This window comes from Suricata suricatta, chromosome 3 (assembly GCF_006229205.1).
Source record: "Suricata suricatta isolate VVHF042 chromosome 3, meerkat_22Aug2017_6uvM2_HiC, whole genome shotgun sequence".
Classification (NCBI taxonomy): domain Eukaryota; kingdom Metazoa; phylum Chordata; class Mammalia; order Carnivora; family Herpestidae; genus Suricata; species Suricata suricatta.
Genome location: NC_043702.1, coordinates 147264488 through 147282720, shown reverse-complemented (window position 1 = coordinate 147282720; position 18233 = coordinate 147264488). Strand labels below are relative to the sequence as shown.

Here is an 18233-nt window from a genome sequence, read left to right as displayed (position 1 = left end):
AAAAGAATGAAAGAGAAGAGGTCACTAGAGAGCCAACAGCCAGTAAAAGGACACTAAGGGAATATTACAGGAATTTCATGCTGATAAATTTAACAACCTGGATGAAATGAATAAATTCTTTGAAAGTCATAAATTACCAAACATTCAAGATGAAATTGATAGCCTAATAGTCCTAATATGCCCATTAAACAAATTAAATTTGTGGTTAAATCCTTCCGATAGAGAAAATTCTAGGTCCCATGGCTTTATTGGTAAATTCTGCCAAACATTTAAGAAATATACTATATCAATTCTATACAAACTTTTCCAGAAACTAGAAAAGAAGTAAGTAAGACAGATTCCAGAAACAGACCTACCCATATATGGTCAACTGATTTTCAGTGAATGCTCCAAGGTAATTCAATGGGAAGAAAGGAAAATCTCATTTTAAAAATGGTGCTACGCCAACTGGATAATCAAAAAAGAAAAAAAAAAAAAGAAAGTCTTGGCTATTACCTCACACCACATAGAAAACTTAACTCCAAAGGGATAGATCTAAAAGTAAGAATTAATACCATAAAACTTCAAGAAGACAGGAGACAATCCTTGTGGCCTTGGGCTGGGAATCATTATTCTTCGCTTACAAATGAGGAATCAGGCAAAGACAGGATCAGGAACTTGTTGAGGCCACGTTAACTAGTTAGGCAGCAGAACTAGTCTTCAAACCCTTACATTCATGCTCAGATGTAACGTACTTGACTGGCAAGGGTTTGGGGGGCTTTGTGTGGAAATGAATGAAAATGTCCGTGATCTTTCCCTTCTCCCTCACATTCTGTCCTGGTCATAGAGGAAGTGTGCAATCCCTCCCAGGGACACATGCTTTCCCTTGTCCTGGATGTGAACATTGCTGTCCACACAGGCCACTGCCTTCCATGGTCCTGGGCCGAGTCGTTCAAACAGAACCGACTGCAGCCCTGGAACCCAGGCTGTGCTTAATAACGTTCTCATCTCTGCAAGCCCACTTCCTGCTCACCCCCCAGGGATGCTTCCACCTCCTTTAGGAAGCCCTCCTTGATGCTCTCAGCCTGCAGGTCTTCCCTCCTATGAGCGCCTCAGGAATTTCTTGGTGCCTTTGTTAGTCTTATCTGCCTTCCAGAAGGAAGGTATCTTAAAGGTGGGCCCATGTCTGAGTCATCTTTGTACCTCCCTGCACAGCACCGGCTCTGGGCTGTTGAACGAATGACTGTGTCTTGAGATGTCATCACAAGTTGGGGTCTTTTGTTGTTGTATCTCCTTGGAAGGTCAGGCCCCCTACTCCACCCTTAGGAATGCGGAAAGGGCTCTTCTTTCATCCTCGCTCTATGAGCCTCTGTTCAGAGCCAGGCAGGCTGCAGCCACTGCTCACCCCCTCATTGCCCTGTTGCTGACGCAACAGTCTGAGCTGAAGCCCTGTCCTCCCCACACAGCAGGACCCGCAGCATAAAAAGCACTTAGGGGAACAATTCACACAGGCTGAAGTGTTCAGCTCTGCCTCGTAGTTTCTAAGAATGTCTTTCTTTGCCCATGGCCCTAGGTTGGCCTGCTATGGTGGCAAAGCAAAGATGGCAAGAGAAAACGCAAGGAACATGGTTCCTGTAGGTTTCCCACGTGTGGGCAGGAGTGAACCACGGCTTATACAGAGTCATCTGGTCTATCCCCCTGCCTCTGGGACTCTCTTGGTTTATTTTGGGTGGACAGTGATTTCTCAAATCCCGAAAGCTTTCCCTGGGTCACATATCCCCACATCCACCCTCCTCCTTCCCTCCTTGCAGTCGTGTGCCTTCTTTCCTGCATCTGACCTGCAGTTGGGCACAAGGGGAGGCAGGGGAAGGCAGAAGCCTGGATCTGAGCACAGGGAGTGAAGAGCCGACTGTGCTGGGCCACTGGCCAGGCCTTGGAGCTGACACCCAGGGACAGAGTGGGGCTCAGCCTTCCCAGGGCCCCCTCCTTCCTTCTCATCACTGGGAACTCTGGAGTACTTCGTGGGAGCCCAAGAGGTTCAGCGGCCATGCCTTGGGGTTGAAGGAGCACAAGAGTTTCAGGTGAGAAGTCACATAGAGGTTCTTCCATGGAAAGGGAGGCCCCCTGGCCTGTCTGTAACACCAGGTGGAGAAGGTGAGGAGGGTCCCACACAGCCCTGCATGACAGCCACATCCCCATGCACTTGATGGTCTTTCTTAGCACCTTCTCACAGGGCCCAAAGATCACAGCCTAGAGTAGAATTTTCCGCAGCCCAGACTCTTTCTGGCACATGGGAGGGACAGGCAAAGAGCAGTCCAAGGTGCCAATGGCTCTGTGTTCCCCATGCTACAACACCCAGGAAAGCTCTGTTGCTCACAGGAGTTTTGCTAGACAGAGGAGGGTGGGAGACGTGGGTGAGGAGTGAGGGAGGTCTCTCTACTATGCAGACCCTCCCACGCTCCTCTGCTTTCCTGACCTTGGAAGCCACTGTGTAGACCTGGGCTGCAGAAGGAGGCCAGCCCTGATCCAATGCTTCCCTTGAGCCAGAACCCAGCCATCCTCCCAGCTGGAGCCTGGAGCAAAGCCTCTGCGTTGGGAATCTTCCCTCCACCATGCCAACCCCAAGTGAACTTGCTAACAATAGGCTTGTATGAGCTCAGTGTTTTAATGATGAAGAGTACAGAAGGCACCCCCTCCACACATGCCCTGCACGCTCTGGCCCTCACCCGGGTCCTCTGACCTCCTCCTTCTTCCCCCCTGTGTTCACAGCAGGCCCCGCTCTTCCCTCCTGGACCCCACCTCAGGAAAACAAGGACTTGGCCTCCATCTTGCAGATAGGTTCTCTCTGGAAGTCTCGAAGTAGAGAAGAAGCCCATATCATGAGGGTGGAGGAGGTTCACTATCATCTGCTCAGGGACTTGGCTTGGGGTTGAGAGGCTGAATGCCCCCTCTCCCTTTCTTCTCTTTCTTCCTCGAGGAAGAATGAGAATGGAACATTCCCCGGAGTCCCCTCACTTTGTCTTTCTGGGGCTCTGGGCCCTAGCAGTGTCCTCCACCCTTTAGGATGGGCTCTCTGGGCCAGTGTGATGTCAAGAGTGAAGTTTCAGAAATCTGTCATCATCCCATGGCTGTGGGGCCAGACAGGGCCATCCCAGGGTGAGGTAGGGCTAGGAGCTCGATTCTGCAAGACAAAGAGACCAGGGTATTCTGGCTGGTCCTGAAGGAGCAGCCACTGTTCCCCCTCTACCCCTCTAACGTGGTGAAGGTCACACACCAGAATCAGGCCCAGGGGCTCAGCCATCAGGGGCCATGGGTTCAAATGCAGAGATGCTACCTGCTCTCTGAGCTTGGGCAGACTCCCTCTCTGGCAACCACCTCCAAACACCTTTTTGAAAATAGTCTTTTCAGGACCAGCTGGGTGCACATGCGGGGGCGCTTTGAGAGTAGCTTCCCAAGGGCCTTGGCAAAGATGCCACAGAGACAAAAGACACATTGGTTCAGGGCCAAAAGGGCCATTTTTACATGAAGGTTGATTCTGAATCGTGAAAAATGTTCAGGAGTGACTTGTTTTTTTTTTTTTTTTTCCTGTTCAAAATAGAAGACATTTAAGTACTATTCAGGAAAACGGTTTTCTTATTAACACATATCATTTGCTTTGCTGAGAAGGAGACTACCAATAAGGAAATCAGCGAGGGAGGCTTGCTGGACTTAATGTCTGTACCTGGGCAAATTTATGAAGGTGCAGCCCAGGAGGCAGAAGAAGCCTTTCTCTCTCAGCTGGAGATGTGTTGCAAGGCCATAATGGGAAGCTGAGGTGGGTGCTACACAGTCCCCCAAGCCAAGAGTCGGTTGTCAATGATCCAAGTCAATGTCGCATTTTGCAGATGGACAAATCAAGGCCTTGGATGGCCAGTGATGGCCAGCTTAAGTCACAGAGAACCTGGCGAGCCAGGGCGGTTGGAAGAGCCTGGTATCCTGACCTCTAGCCCAATCACTCTTGAGAGGCCAGGGAAGGCTCCCTGAAGACAGGCAGGTGGCTGCTCTGACTCTCCTTCCCTGCCCCCTTGCCAGCTCGGCCTTCTGCCAGGGCGGGACCTTTACCTATGACGATGAGGGTGGCGGTGCTGACAGCCTGGCCCAGCGTGTTCTCAGCCACCGCCTTGTACTGGCCGCTGTCCTTGGGGGAGACACTGGGGATGATGAGGGAGCACACGCCCAGCACGTCAGTGCAATACACTTTGGGGTTTCCTGCCAGGCTCTGGTCGTCCTTGAACCAGGTGACATTGGGCCGGGGCCAGCCCTGCACCGCACAGCTCATGCAGCACTCACAGCCCTCCGGCAGCAGGTGGGTCCGCAGGCCCACCAGGAACCGGGGCTTCTGGCTTAGGTCAGGCTCCCGGTGGCTTGGAGCCTTCACCGTGAACCTGTCTGTGGCAAAACCAGGGTGAGAGAGAGAGAGAAGGGTCAGCAGGCCAGGAGAGACTGAGGCGTGAGTCAGGTGGCATTTCCTCAGTCCTTCTGCCACATCTGACCTGCAAATTTGACCCCCACAGCTTGACTCACTTTTTAACCTTTTTCTTAAAATACATTTTGGATTTTTTTTTTTTTACTACAAGCTAAAACATATTCACTGTGGACAAACTAGAACGGATAGGAAGTCAAAGGGTGAAAGAATAAAAACCAAGCATAATTTCACTGCCTATCAATGACCAGAGCTAACATTCTGGTGTGGAACCTTCCAGACATTTTTGTGTTTTAGAAATATGGAATCATGTGGGGCACCTTGGTGCATCTGGTTTCAAAATCTGCTTTTTCTAGTAACTACTTTGAAGGCCCACATTTCGTTAACTAAAAAAATACTTGGTTTTCAGAGAAACATTAACCTCTCTTTGCAGTATTACTTTCGGCTGATTTGAGACCCCGCCCAAAGGCATCCTGGACAGTCGGACACCTCTGTTCTCTCTGGACCCACCCTGAGCCAAGGACACAGAGACCAGCAGAGGCTGAGCAAGGTGTGGAGGCAGGGAGGCGGGGAGACAGGGAGGTGGGGAGGAGGGCAGGGCAGCACTTCCTGCCACCTGCTGGTCCCGCGGCCAGAGATACACTGAGCGGTGCCCCCAGATGCAGCCTGCATCCCTGAGAGCTCACCTCGTTGCCGGGGGATGCACCAGGGCTGGCTGGTGTCTGAGGGCTGGCTGGCTCCCAGCTCGTTCTTGGCCACCACCCGGAAGTGGTACTCATGGCCCGGGAGCACCCCCAGGAGGGTGAAGTGGTTGGTGTGCACGTGGTCGGCCGCCTGGCGCCAGGGCCCCTGCGCCGAGGAGCGTGTCAGCACCTCATAGTGCAGGGGGACACCCCCGGTCTCGTCCGGAGAAGGCTCCCACTCAGCCGTCACAGTCCCGGGCACGTTCTCCTGCAGGCGGATGGGCCCGGGCGCCTTCGGGCATGCTGCACAAGAAAGCAAAGGGAGCTGAGTTGCGGGTGTACTGAGCAGGGGTCCCCAGGGCTTCTGCATGGCCGGCCCTGGGGTCCCCAAGTCTTCCGAGATCCTGGGGAATGCAATCTTGCCATGCAGGCAGCTAGAGCCAGATAGAGCTCTGCTGGGGGTCTGCAGCCATCCCTAGAGAGCAGAAAACCTCTCCAACAAGAATTACTTGAATTCATGCTGGTTATAAGTAAAATGACACAGGATGTGGACAGTGGAGGGGCTTCCACAAGACCAAGCTGCAGAGCCCCCATGGTCAGCTGTTGGTCATTCCTGAATTCTAGAAGCTCCTTCGGGATGGGTGGGGGCTATGTGGGAATCCCAGTGGGGAGCGCAACTTTGATTGTGTACAAGGGCCACAGATAATCCTTCCAAGTCTCTTTCAGCTGAGATGATGGTGGTGACTGTCTTCGCTCACTGACCCAAAATGAAGAATAACAGGTCCAAAGAAAGGCTGTGGCTTAACTATCCCCAAGTTCCTGGGGCAGAGCAATGCACCCCCAGGCCCTGCCCCACCCCAGACTCTCCCTCTGCCTTTTCTCCTTTATCAGGCTCTTAGGAATGGCTGGTGGTGTGGTCACCTTGGATTCCTCAGCATGGGAGAAGAGCTGAGAGCTCCATGCCTTGGCGAGTGGCAAAGCAGCATCCACAGACCCTGCCCAGGCCTCCCTCACCTGCCACCCTGAGGGGGAAGCTGTAGGTAGCCTGCTGGCCCTGCAGGCTCCTCAGCACCACAGTGTAGACACCGCTGTCTGAGAGGCTGGCCACAGGAATCAGAAGCTGGGTGAGGCCATCCTTGGTGGAGGTCACATTTCTTTTGGGCAAGGGCAAGCCATCCTTCAGCCAGGTCACCTCGGGCATGGGGGCGGCCTGGGAAAGAGAGGAAAGGAAAATCAGGAAGGGAGGTTTTGTGGAAGTGATAGTATTTGAGCTGAGCCTAAGGGGAGAAACACATTCTCGGAGGAGAAATGTCTGGGTAGTCACAGAGGTGGGAAGCGCCTATTTAGAGAGGGGCTGGTCGAGAGGGAGTGACACAGGTGGGTATGGGAGGGGGCTGTGGGTTAGTGCGGGAGCAGGACAGCGAGAGTGAAGCAAACCCCCGGCTCCTGGGGACATCCTCTGGTGCTGGACACACTGGGCATCAGAGTCAAATGGAGATGCCAGCAGTAACGTACCTCATGGGATTGTTCTGAGGCCTGGAGAAGTGAATGACACATGGAAGCATGGAGAACAGAGCCAAGGAACACTCAGTGTTAAACACTCAGTGTGTGTTAAGTACTTTTGTCACCATTGTTGTCTTTATTTTGGTCTACTGGTTAAGGACATGCAGTTTAGCGTTATATCAGGGTTTGGGTCTGGCTCTGCTGCCTACGAGTTCCCACACAGATGATGATGATGACACTGATGATTTTTTTTTTTAATTTTTAAAAATTTAATTAGAGAGAGAGTGCAAGGGGGAGAGGGAGAGAGATAGGGGGAGAGAGAGAGAGGGAGAGAGAGAGAGGAAGAGAGAGAGAAAATCCCAAGTAAGCTACACACTAACAGCTCGCATTGGGCTCCAACTCATGAACCAAGAGATTATGAACTGAGTCGATATTGGACGCTTAACCGATTGGGCCACGCAGGCGCCCCGACAATGATGATTTTAATAGTAATCATCATCATCATCGTAATTACTGATGAATAACACACACTGGGCTCTTGCCATATGTCAGGTGCTGCTTACGTGCTTTCAATGTAATAATTCCTTGAATTCTCAGAAAACTCCTTTGACATAAGTTACTATTATCCCCATTTGACAGATGAGAAAGTTGGAACACAGAGACGTTAAGGTTTTTGTCCAAAGCCAAACAGCTAGTGAGGAATGATGCTAGAATCTGACCTCAGGCCATCCCTGCTTCTAGCCACCACACTACAGTGCTACATTATACACACAGAGACAGGTGGTGTTGGTTGAGGATCATCCCGAGTCAAATGCAGTCATGTGTTTGTACAATACACATTCTAAAGTCAAAAGGGATTATCCATCCTGCAGGCCCCTGAATTCCCAGACTAAGCAAGGAGAGGAGGAGAAAAGTGGGCACCATAGTTTAGAGGTGCAGTGACAGAAGCTACCACTAGAGGGACCTATAGGCAAGAGCAGAGTGGCCACTGGGTAGCCAGGTGAGGTTGTGCCCTCAAGGAGGACCCTCTTCCTCCCTCACTTCTGGCCTGATTTCCAGCACAAGCCCCGACCACTGGCTGAGGACCAAAAAGGAAACGGAATTGGGGAGAGAACCACAGGGCTGAATTTGGCTCCCTTGGCTGTTCTGGGCTCCCCTCCCCAGTCCCCATTAGATATACTCACTTCAAAGGAAACAGGCACACGAATCGTGTCCCCAGCTCTGACCATCAGCAAGTCCTTTGTGCTGGAATCCATGAGGAACTTGGGACAGACTGGAACACACGAGATGGCCTGTCACCTCCCTCCACACTCAGTACCCAGCTCCAGGTCTCCAACAAGGCAGAGCCGGAGCGGGAAGTCTGGGTCAGACTAATTGATGCAGAGATCCATGCGGGCAGGGGAGGCTCTGAAGGAAATGGATAGGGAGCTCGGAGGAGAATCTCAGGGGCAGTGGGAAGCCGCAGGAGGTGGCGAGCTGATAAAGGGAAGCTATCAGGGAGAGGGCTAGGCCAGAACAGAAGAGGACAGTGAAAATGTAATCCAACTCTTGTTTCACAGAGGAGATAGATAAACACTGATCTGAGGTCGGAAGTGACAGGTGTGAGACCACGCCAAGCTGAAGGCAGAGCCAGGACAAGGTTCCAGGGCTTTGGACTCCTGGTGCACACGCTATTCATTGCATTTGTCTCCCTTATCGTTACTATGACAACTAGGGCCTGTTGGGATGGCCCAGGTCACCTTGGGTCAAAGACAAGTCAGCTGCTTCCAGCGATTAAATCCAAAGGAAAAGATCCACTTTTGGATAACAGGGAGCTGTATGCCTTCTACTCTGAACGTGAACTGTGAATACTGAGTACCACTTATGCCTTCTCAGGTCATGCTTGGGAAGCAGCAAAGAATCCTTGGAGAGAGCCTGGACTTGGGAGTCCAAGTCACCTGGTTTAAATCCTGGCTCTGCTCCTTACCAGTGGTATGACCCCAGGCAAAGTGCCTTTGACCTCAGGTTCCTTATCTGTAAATTGGGGGTAAGAATATTAATCCTGTAGGATTTTTACGAGTTGTAATGAGAAAACATTTGTGAGTGGGCCTGCCTACCCAGTGCCTGGCTCATAACAGGTGCTTGATAAACCACCCTTCATTAAACTGGGGAAGGGCCCCTGGCTCAGCAAGAGCATGGGCACAGCTCAGAGGCCGTCTCAGGAAGGGCGCACAGGAAGAGGGAGGGGATGGCACTCACCGGTAACAGGCATGGCTTGCACTAACGTGTCCAGGGCAGTGGGCTGGCCGTGACCCCCGTCGTTAACTGCTGTCACCCTCACGAAGTAGCCCTCTTGGGGCCGAAGCCCTCTGGCTGTGAAGGTGGTGACTGGCACGGTGCCTGCATGGCTCCATTGCAGACTGTCTGGGCCACGCAGCTCCACCACATATCCCTGGGCTTCATCCCCATCCTGAGCATCTGGCGGGGCCCAGCTCAACGTTATGCTGGTGTTCGACGTATCTGTGACCTGGAGGTCCCTCACAGGCCCAGGGGGTCCTGGCCAGGGACCACGGGAATGTCAGGAATGGCATCACCCTCTCTTGAGGGAGGCCATTCAGTGTGGATATTCCTTAGTTCTCCTGTGGAAGCTGGGCATTTCTTTCACTTCAGGATTCTGCCCCTAGACTTCCCTAGAGCACGTCCCTGAAATCCTTACTCTGTCCTATACTGTGCCTCAGCTATGCGTCACAGACCCCAGTCTACCTGATCCAGCAAGCTGCCCCCAACTCAGTCCACTCCTTCTCCACCTGCCAACCCACTTCCCCTAACTGCCTTTCTGTACTTCCTGAAATCTGATAATTTCAACAGTGACTTCTTGGGCTCCAAGATCCCCGAAAACTAGAATTCTATGTCTTTTGGTTCTGGACTCTAAGTTAGTGAAGACCGCCTTTTGGACACTCAATCCATACTTATTCTCCACCTGTTAAATGGGAGGGATAATAACACAGGGGTTTGGGAACAAAGGTGTGAGGTGTGTAAGGGGCTTTATGAATTGCACAGCAGTCTCTCGGACCGGGCTGCCCACTAGAATCCTGTAGGGGAGCCTTAAGAACGCTGGTGCCTAGATCCTACCCCCAGAGCTGTGGATTTCATTAGTCTGGGGTGCAGCCCAGGCAGCAGGAGTTTTAAGAGCTGTCCAGGCATTTCTAGATCTGGACTAGGACAGTGCTTCTCAGACTTTAATTTGTTCACAAACTGCCTGGGGATTTGGTTAAGACTACGGATCCTAATTCAGCAGCCTGGGGGAGGGCTGAGATTCTGTATTCCTATAGCAAGCCTCTGGGTAATGCTGCTGGTCTGTAGACCATGCTTGGCAGCAAGGGTCTAGGACAGGTAGCTGCTGGGGTGGGTCATGTGGGGCGCTGCTAATGCTGCTTGCTGTCTCCATTCCTATCAGTGATGAGAGAGGGAGAGAGATGGATAAGCTAGAACGGGGTTGGTCCACTTGCAAGGAATAAGATGCATGTGTCATCTTCCCCTTCTCATCCCCTCCACTCCACACCCTGCTCTTTCTAGGACTAAAATTTAGATGCCATTTGATCCACTAAACTTGTACAACATTCTATTCCTTCTGGATTCATTTCAACAGCCCTGACACCTACAGTGTGTGCCCTGTGGGGATACAAAGGTACTCTGAAGGTGTTGGCCACCTGACCAATCTAGCAGGTGCCAGAAATGTGCCCCTCCCTCCATGGCTTGTCATTAGCAGGCTCATTAGGGGACAAGAGGCTCATAAGAGGCATACACAGGAGTGTTTTCCAAGATGTATGTCATGGGGCGAAGTTTTTGATGGATGTTTTGTGGAAAAGGTATTCTCTATTCTCATTTGGGAAATTTGGCCCAAACTAGAACAGGACCCTTTCCTGTAGGACTTGGAAATATAGGCTAGATGTTATAAACATCTGTTGTTGTTGTGCTACTGTTGTTGTTATAGACACCTTTGATCCCAGAACTTTGGGCTGTCTGTGTTTTTCTCAGAATGTCTATTGACATCTCTCTGTCCCTGGAGGTCTGAAATCACAGACAGCGAAATGCTGTTCTAGGTTGAACATTTCTCAAGGGCAGAGACCAGGATTTATTTACCTAGTTCCGGGCACAGTGTGAGCCACCTTGAAGGGCAAATATCTGCTGTATAGAGTCAATGGTGAGATTCCACTGTGACCTCCCTGCCCCACAGAGATGACAACCCCTCACTGGGGCGGGTGGACAGTCACAGGACTGGAAGGGGTGGGCCAGCTTGAGAACTCACCTGCTCAGAACCTGAAGAGTGAGCAAAGTGATCTTAGTAAGGGATTCTTCTAATTCCCACTGCCTGGTGTCTGGGCCTGTTTGACTCAACTTGGGGGGTTATGTCTCCCCCAGGCTCCTAAAATATGCCTCACCCCAGAAGCCTTTTGACCTTTGTCTTCGAGCCTCCCCAACCCTTTCCTTCAGGACTGGCCCTGACCTATGCCCAGGTCCTGTCCCACTGGCTTCAGAGCTATCCCCTGCTCACCACCACTGCCCCAAACCTGGGTTGGTGCTCTACTTACTCATGGGGTCCCGAGCAAAGACAGCATCTGAAGGGGGTCCAGGCTCTCCAGGGCCAGAGGGAGCCACGGCCATGACCCGGAACTCATACTGACAGCCCTGCCGCACGTCCACCACGGTCCACCTCCTGTCTGTGAAAAGCCCACCCCGAATTAGTCTCACCCTGACAGGACCGGATGATGGGGACCCAAGATGGCTTGGCACCACCAAGCTTTGGAAAAGACCAAACCTACGGCCCTAGCACATTCCTCCTCTCTAGCCAGCCAGTTACAGTGACTCAGTTCTCTTCAAGGTGAAAAGAACACTGCTCAGCATGTCAGACACCTTATCCATGTCTGGTTCTAGAACTAACTTGCTGGGTGGTCTTGGACAAGGACCTTAACCTCTCTAGTTCCCTCTTGCCTTACAGAGTTATAAATGGTGCTATAAATACACATATTTATAAATAAGACAGAATGACTAAATAGTGGAGTTGGAAGAATGCCCTTAGTTCATGACCCTTTTTTCCAGAGATGAGGAAACTGAGGCCCTGAGAGCCCTCAGCTGCTAAGTGGCCCAGCCCTGGTCCCCCGACAGCCTGCTCCGTGCCTGGAACCTGTCCTTTCTCCTGCAAACCTTGGCTTGGACTTTCTGAGTTCTTTCTGATCTCAGAAAGCTGTTTCTTGGAAACCGTAGGGAGGCGAAGAGGACGGGGGATACTCTTCCCCATCTTATGGATGAGGAAAGTAAGATCCAGAGAAAAGAGTGCATTGCCCGAGGTCAAGGCCAGAAAGAAGGAGGTCAGTGCTAATAGCTCCATCTCTGGCTTCCATCCCGAGACTTCTGGTAAACCAGCGTCTCCTAACCTGGGCACTATTGACATTTGTAGCCAGGTAGTTCTTTGTTTGGGGACGTGGGGGTGGGGAATGGGGCGTGGCTCTGTGTATCATAGGATGTTTAACAGCGTCTCTGGCCTCTATCCCCACCTTCCATCACTTCGCTTATGACAACCAAAAATTGCCAGACAATTGCCAAATGCCCCAGGGGGTGAAACCACCCCAAGTGAGACCCACTGTGCTAAAGAGATCTGGCATGATGATGCCTGGAGATCATGCAGGGGAGCTTTGGGCCAGGGTAACGCAGAGCGTCCATTCCGGCCCACTCACCGAGCACGGGCTGCATGTTTACTGCTGTCCAGGTGTTACTTCCCTTCTTGCGCTTCTCGATCAGGTAGCCCAGGATGTGGGCACTGCCAGGGCCCCGAGGTGCCATCCACGTCAGTGTGATGCCCTGACTGGAGGCCGATTGGATGGTTGGGGTGGAAGGGGGCCCGGGGAGAGCTGGGAGCAGAGAAGGAGCAGGTCAGCCAGAGGCTGAGGAAAGGTGCCAGCTCACAGCAAGGTCCTGGGGGCCACACTCTGCCCTTTCCTAAGGAGAGTCGGGGGGCTGAGCCAGCCTGCCCCAGGACTCTGTTCTGGCTGTGACCTGGGAGCCTAGCAGCAGTCCTGAGACCCCTCAGCTTCAAGTCCCCTCTGGATGGAGGGCATCTGATGGAGACTGGTGCCTGCCCCGCCCAGGCTCCTGAGACAGCAGGCTCTGCTTGTCCTCCTCTACTCCCAGAGAGCCTGGGCCTGGAGAAGACCCCATAAATCTTGCTTCCTGATCGCCCACCAGATCCCTAATGAAGCTGACATAAGGAGTCTCCACAGTGCTCTAGAAGGGCCCCAAGACCCCCAGTGTCCCTCAGTGTCTGGGGCAGTCCCACCTACCCTCTGGGCACAGGGACAAGCTGGGAGAGTTAGCTCCCAGTCTTTCCTCTTACCCGCAGGAGCCACCAGCACCTCTGTGGACTCCAGGGCCTCCCCAGCCCCCTCAGAGGTCACAGCCCGTACTCGGAAGGTGTATTTCTTGCCCTGCTCCACGTGGGCATCGGTGAAGGTGGTGCTGTCTGCGGGGGGCTCGCCCACCTTCAGCCAAGTGCTCCTGCCAGCTTGCTGCCTCTCCACCACATAGCGCTCCAAGGCTCGGCCTCCGTCGTCCTGTGGGGGCCGCCAGTGGAGGCAGACACCAGCCTCCTGGCAATCCTGTACCTCCAAGGGACCTTGTGGGGGCTGGGGCTTGTCTGGGGTCCCACCGAGAGGAGCAGGAAGAGAAGGGGGGGTCAAAGGAGGTGGAGGGGAGTGGTGCTAGACTGCCCCCCTCATCAGCCAATAAGCCTGCAATGGGGTAGAAGGTCCAGAGAGCTTTGGGCATTACCTGGAGGGGTCCCTGGTCTCCACCCCGCAACACACACACAGACCTACAGAGGTGACATGGAATGCACCGCTGTGGCTGCCCCTGTTCAGTGCTAACTTGCTGCCGCCACTCAAGGCTGGGGGCCACCTTCCCACCACAGCAACTACCTGGGGGCCGGCTGTGTTTGCTCCGGAGCAGCACAGCCAGCAGGAGCCCAGCCCTGTTATTTGTCTAAACTGTTTCTTCCTGACCAGCCTGAGAAGGGGAGAGACGACAAGGTGGAGTAGGCTTGGATCTTAAACGACATGCAAATGAGGATCCGAGCCAGAGGACCATACTTCGGGCTGCTCCTGCTGGCTGGGAGGTCCCAGAAGCCCAGGGCCCCTGGGCCGTGGCGGGGAAGCAGGCTGGGGCTGGCACCTATAACTTGCAGGGTGAGCTCGGCCTGGACGGAGCCTCCCTCGCTCCTCAGCGTCACGCTGTAGTGGCCACGGTCCTTCCTGCCAGCGCTAGGGAGGCACAGCCGAGTGAAGCCGTCCCCCAGGGCCACCTGGGCTTCCCTGCTGCCGCCATGGCCACCGCCACCACCGCCCACCACTTCCGCTCCGTCCTTTTTCCAGGCAGCCTGAACCGGGAGGTGGCTCTGGAAGGGGATCTTCACTGTCACTGGCTTCCCAGCCTTGACCACCAGTGGCTCTTTCAATTTCTCTGTCACATCCGGAGCGATGACGGGGCGATCTAGAGATATAACAGGGCAAGGGAGTCAAAGGCAGCCAGGGCACTGTGCACCTGGGGGAGGGGGTGGGGAAAGAAGGGCCCAGAGAAGGAAATGGGGGCTGAGAGTAAAGACGACGCCCCAAGAGGACTAACAGGAGGATGAATGGGTTTCGTCTGTGGCAGGAGGGACTAGGATTGGACCTCCTCAAGGACTTCCTAACAGAGAGTAGGGAGAGTGTGGGTTGGCTTTTTAAAATCACCTTCTCAGGCTGAGGATAAGATTTGGCACTGGCTGCAGACTAGTCCCACAGTCAGTGTTTAGGGGAGGAGCGTGCTACCTGGCGGGAAGAGACCGCTGAGCAGGGCAGGGCAGGGCTGAGCCTCACCATGGACGCTCAGGGTGGCCTCACTCTGCTGGTTGCCGGCCACAAAGGTGTACCTCCCAGCCTGGGTCCCCTGCACCTGGGCAATGAGGAGCCTGTGCACGAGACCGTCTTGCTCAAAGGTGACTCCATCCTGGGCGCTGAGCTGGAAACAAGGGCCACAGAGGAGCCAGTCAACCCCACCCCCATCCAGCTCCTCCAGGCCCCCGGGGTAGGCAGGGCCCTTCACTAACGCAATTGTAGGAATTGTAATAACAGCCGCATAAACGGAATGCATGTGATGTGCCAGGCCTGGGCGAATGCGCTCCATGTTTCGGCATCTCATTTAAGGTTGCAACGGCCTTGTGAAGTCAGTACTATTATAGGCCCCATTTTATGGGTGAAATCGGAGGCAAGTGGCAGAGCTGGGATCTGAAGATGTGTCTAGCTGATGCCAAGGCCCATGCTCTGCACCACCATGGCGGCCGTTCTCCTAAGAGAACAGCCATGGCAGAGGACAAAAGGGATGGTCAGACTGATGAGACGTCCCATTTGGTTGAGCTGAGATGGCATTTGTACGAGGACAGTAGAATTCAACAAGTGTTGGGACAGGACAGGCATTTTGGATGGCAAAGAGAGAATAAGAGGTGTGTCCAGGAAGGAGTGAGTAAGGTACAAATCCACTTAAAAACCCAGTTTTATTTAAATACACCAATGTGCTGACTATTTAGATTTCTCCCAGGGTAGGTGCATCAATAAAATGAGTGAAAAAAATCTTTCTCTCAAAATCCCAACCCTCTATTCTCTGCTTTACCCCCCAATCGCTGCCCCTTCTCCCTCCCACAAACTGGTCGGTAAAGCATGGGGCGGGGGGCTGTACCTTGACTCCATCTTTAAACCAGGCACCAGGACCCAGGTCACGGGTGAGGGTACAGGAGAGGACAGCGGCCGCACCCTGCTGTACATCCATGTCAGTCAGGCTCTTAGAGAAGAGGCCCATGGGGTCTGGAGAGACACAGAGGGAGTCTGAGGGGCTGGCCACCCAAGGATTTCCCCCAAGGCCCAGCCTCCCAGACCACGGCCCTGAGAGACCACCACATCCTGCCAGCTGGGCTCAGCCAGTGCCAGCAAAGCCAAACCTTCCATTTCTTCTCTGCAGGATCTAGGCTGGTGTGGGAGACCTGGGATGCAAGGTAGATGAAGGGGCCCCTCGAGTCACACAGATGGGAAGTCTGAGAAACACACACACAGCATTTCAACAGCTCTAGTTCTTTGGACAGAGGATGGTTAAGACAGAGAACCGAAGACCTCTGGGCCCCAGACAGCCTCCATCCCACCCGCACAAGGAGGTGGGGGTTGTTTCCTAGATAGGAAGAGATCCCTAAAAACGGGGGGTGCTGGCAGGGATTAAGTCCTGAGGCTGGAGGCAGAATTGAGACCGATCCAGTCATTCCAGTTGCCCTGGGTCCTACCCCTCTAGAGCCATTCCCCTGAGAAATACTTACCTTGGGCCTTCTTGAAGGAAGCGGCAGTGCCAGGCTGGGGTCTGGATCTGGTGCTCTGGGTGGCATCCCTCCCCTGGCCATAGTGGTGTGACGTGCCCTCCACGCCACCTCTCCTGCTGCCAAGAGGACTCGGGGGCTCCTGGCTCCAGTCTTCGTGCAGAGTCGCCCCTCCGCTCCCTCTGTTGTCTCCTCCCAGGGGCTGCCCCGAGCCTCTGCCCTCCTCTGCTCCCCTTCTCTTTCCTGTTCCCGCCTCTACCCCTGACTGTCTCGGGGACATGCTTCTGAGCTGGCCAGGCCATCTCTCTGACCCACCACAGCCTTCCCCTCCCCATCCCTCATAGTCCTTTAGGGCACCTGGACCTTGGGCCTTGTCATTCTCAGCCTCCAGGGACCCTCTTTCCCCTCTATGTCCTTTGTTTAGTTGAAAGCCTGGGCCCTGGAGGCCCTCTGATCTGTCTACAGAATCATTTCTGCCTAAGGGCCCATCTAGGCTATTCCAGGCTCCCTGAGGCCCTAAGTCCCCAGGTTTTGGGGTGAAGCCATTCTCCCTATACGTGGAATCCCCCTTCTCTAGGACACCGGACTCCCCGGGGCCAATAGACCTGCCCCTTCCAGGACCTGGACCTTTGCTATCCAGGGACCATGAGCCTCGAAACCTACCAGTTCCTGCTTGGCCTGGAGCACCCTCCCTGCCTCTGGAGCTCTCTGGTCTTTCGTGGGTCCCACTGAAAGCAGGATGTTTCTCTTGCAGAGATCTAGAAGCTCTGGAACCTGTGCTGCCTTGGCCAAACCCCTGGTCTTCCCTGTCTAGGGCCCCAGTGTCCCCTCGCCCTTCAGCAGAACCTGACATTGGTTTACCCCTGTCCCCAGGCACCCTATTGCTGTCCAGAATCTGGCCTGTGCCCACTGAGCTCCTCCATGCCGCTTCCAGCCCTCTGCCTTCCAGCTGTGAGTCCCCACCTCCCCGAGGGGCAGATCCCCCCGGGCCACCTGCTCTACCTCTGTCTGCTGTTCCTGGGCCTGCTTTCCGGAAGTCCCTCTCATGTCTAGATTCCAGAGCATCTGCCCAGGTCTCACCCTCCATTGTCCCCTGACCATCAAGAAACCAAGAAGCTCCCATACCCCCTGCTTGATCGGCAGACACACCCTCCCTACTGGGAGGCTCTCTGCCCCCAGGAACTGTTGGGGTCCCAGCAGCGTCTTGCCACTGTCTGACACCTGATTTTCCCATGGAGCTGACAGCCCCCAGTGCCTCAGGGACCCCTGAAGTTCCAGAGCCCCTGAGAGCATTCCTGGAGCCCTGCCCATCTGAAAGACTCCCGGGCCCTCCTTGAATCCCCAGCACCCCTGGGCCCCAAGGGTCATCCTTGTATGCGGTGTCATCTCTAGCAGCTGGCACCCCAGTCATCCTAGAACCCAGTCCTGGACCTGCCCCCTTCAAGAGCCCCATTCCTGTGCCCCTCTCTGAGCCATCTTTGGAGTTTGTGCCACCGTCAGACCCTTCTGAAGCTGTCCAGTATCTTGACCCATGCCCTACAGCTTCCTGGTCTCTGGGGGCACCTTCATACTCCACACCAACCTGTGTGCCTGTTACTCTGAGCCTCCCTGAACCATCTCTGTAGCCCCCTTCACCTTCTGACCCCATTTCTCCAGATACCCCTGAGCCTCTCCTATAATCTGCCTCATTTCCTGACCCCAGTCCCTCAGGACCCCCCAGGCTATCCCTGTCACCTGTCTCACCCCCTGATTTGATTTTCCCAGAAACCCCCAGACCATCCTTATAACCTGTCTCACCCTCTGACCCCATTCTCCCAGAACCCTCCCAGCCATCACCATAACCTTCTTCACCCCCTAACCTGATTCTTCCAGAAACCCCCATGCCATCCTTATAACCTGCCCCACCCCCCATCTTCATTCTTCCAGAAACCCCCAAACCATCCCCATAACCTGCCTTACCTTCTGACTCAATTCTCCCAGAACCTCCCAGACCATCCTTATAACCAGTCCCACACCCCATCCTCATTCTCGCAGGATCCCCCAGACCATCCCCATAACCTGCCTCACCCCCTGACCCGATTCTCCCAGAACCCCCCAAACCATCCTTATAACCAGCCCCACCCTTCATCTCCATTCTCTCAGGATCCCCCAAGCCATCCCCATATCCTACCCCACCCCCTGGCCCCATTTCCCCAAAACTCCCCAAACCAGCCCTATAGCCTGCTTCCCCCTCTGACCCAAT

General features: G+C 53.9%; 1 protein-coding gene across 1 annotated transcript in view; it reads right to left on the bottom strand.

Annotated features, from left to right (window-relative positions):
• Positions 1-2689: 2689 nt before the first annotated feature.
• IGFN1 (immunoglobulin like and fibronectin type III domain containing 1) overlaps positions 2690-18233 on the bottom strand; it is a 29669-nt gene continuing 14125 nt past the window's right edge. The window contains exons 14-26 of the mRNA XM_029933386.1: positions 15995-16112; positions 15370-15494; positions 14514-14655; positions 13831-14148; positions 12998-13297; positions 12342-12515; positions 11199-11327; positions 8866-9162; positions 7812-7900; positions 6139-6334; positions 5128-5427; positions 4081-4407; positions 2690-3160 (exon numbers count right to left, since the gene is read on the bottom strand). Coding sequence (XP_029789246.1) covers positions 3147-3160; positions 4081-4407; positions 5128-5427; positions 6139-6334; positions 7812-7900; positions 8866-9162; positions 11199-11327; positions 12342-12515; positions 12998-13297; positions 13831-14148; positions 14514-14655; positions 15370-15494; positions 15995-16112 — 2529 coding nt within the window. The 3' untranslated portion in view covers positions 2690-3146. The remainder of the gene's footprint in view (positions 3161-4080; positions 4408-5127; positions 5428-6138; positions 6335-7811; positions 7901-8865; positions 9163-11198; positions 11328-12341; positions 12516-12997; positions 13298-13830; positions 14149-14513; positions 14656-15369; positions 15495-15994; positions 16113-18233) is intronic.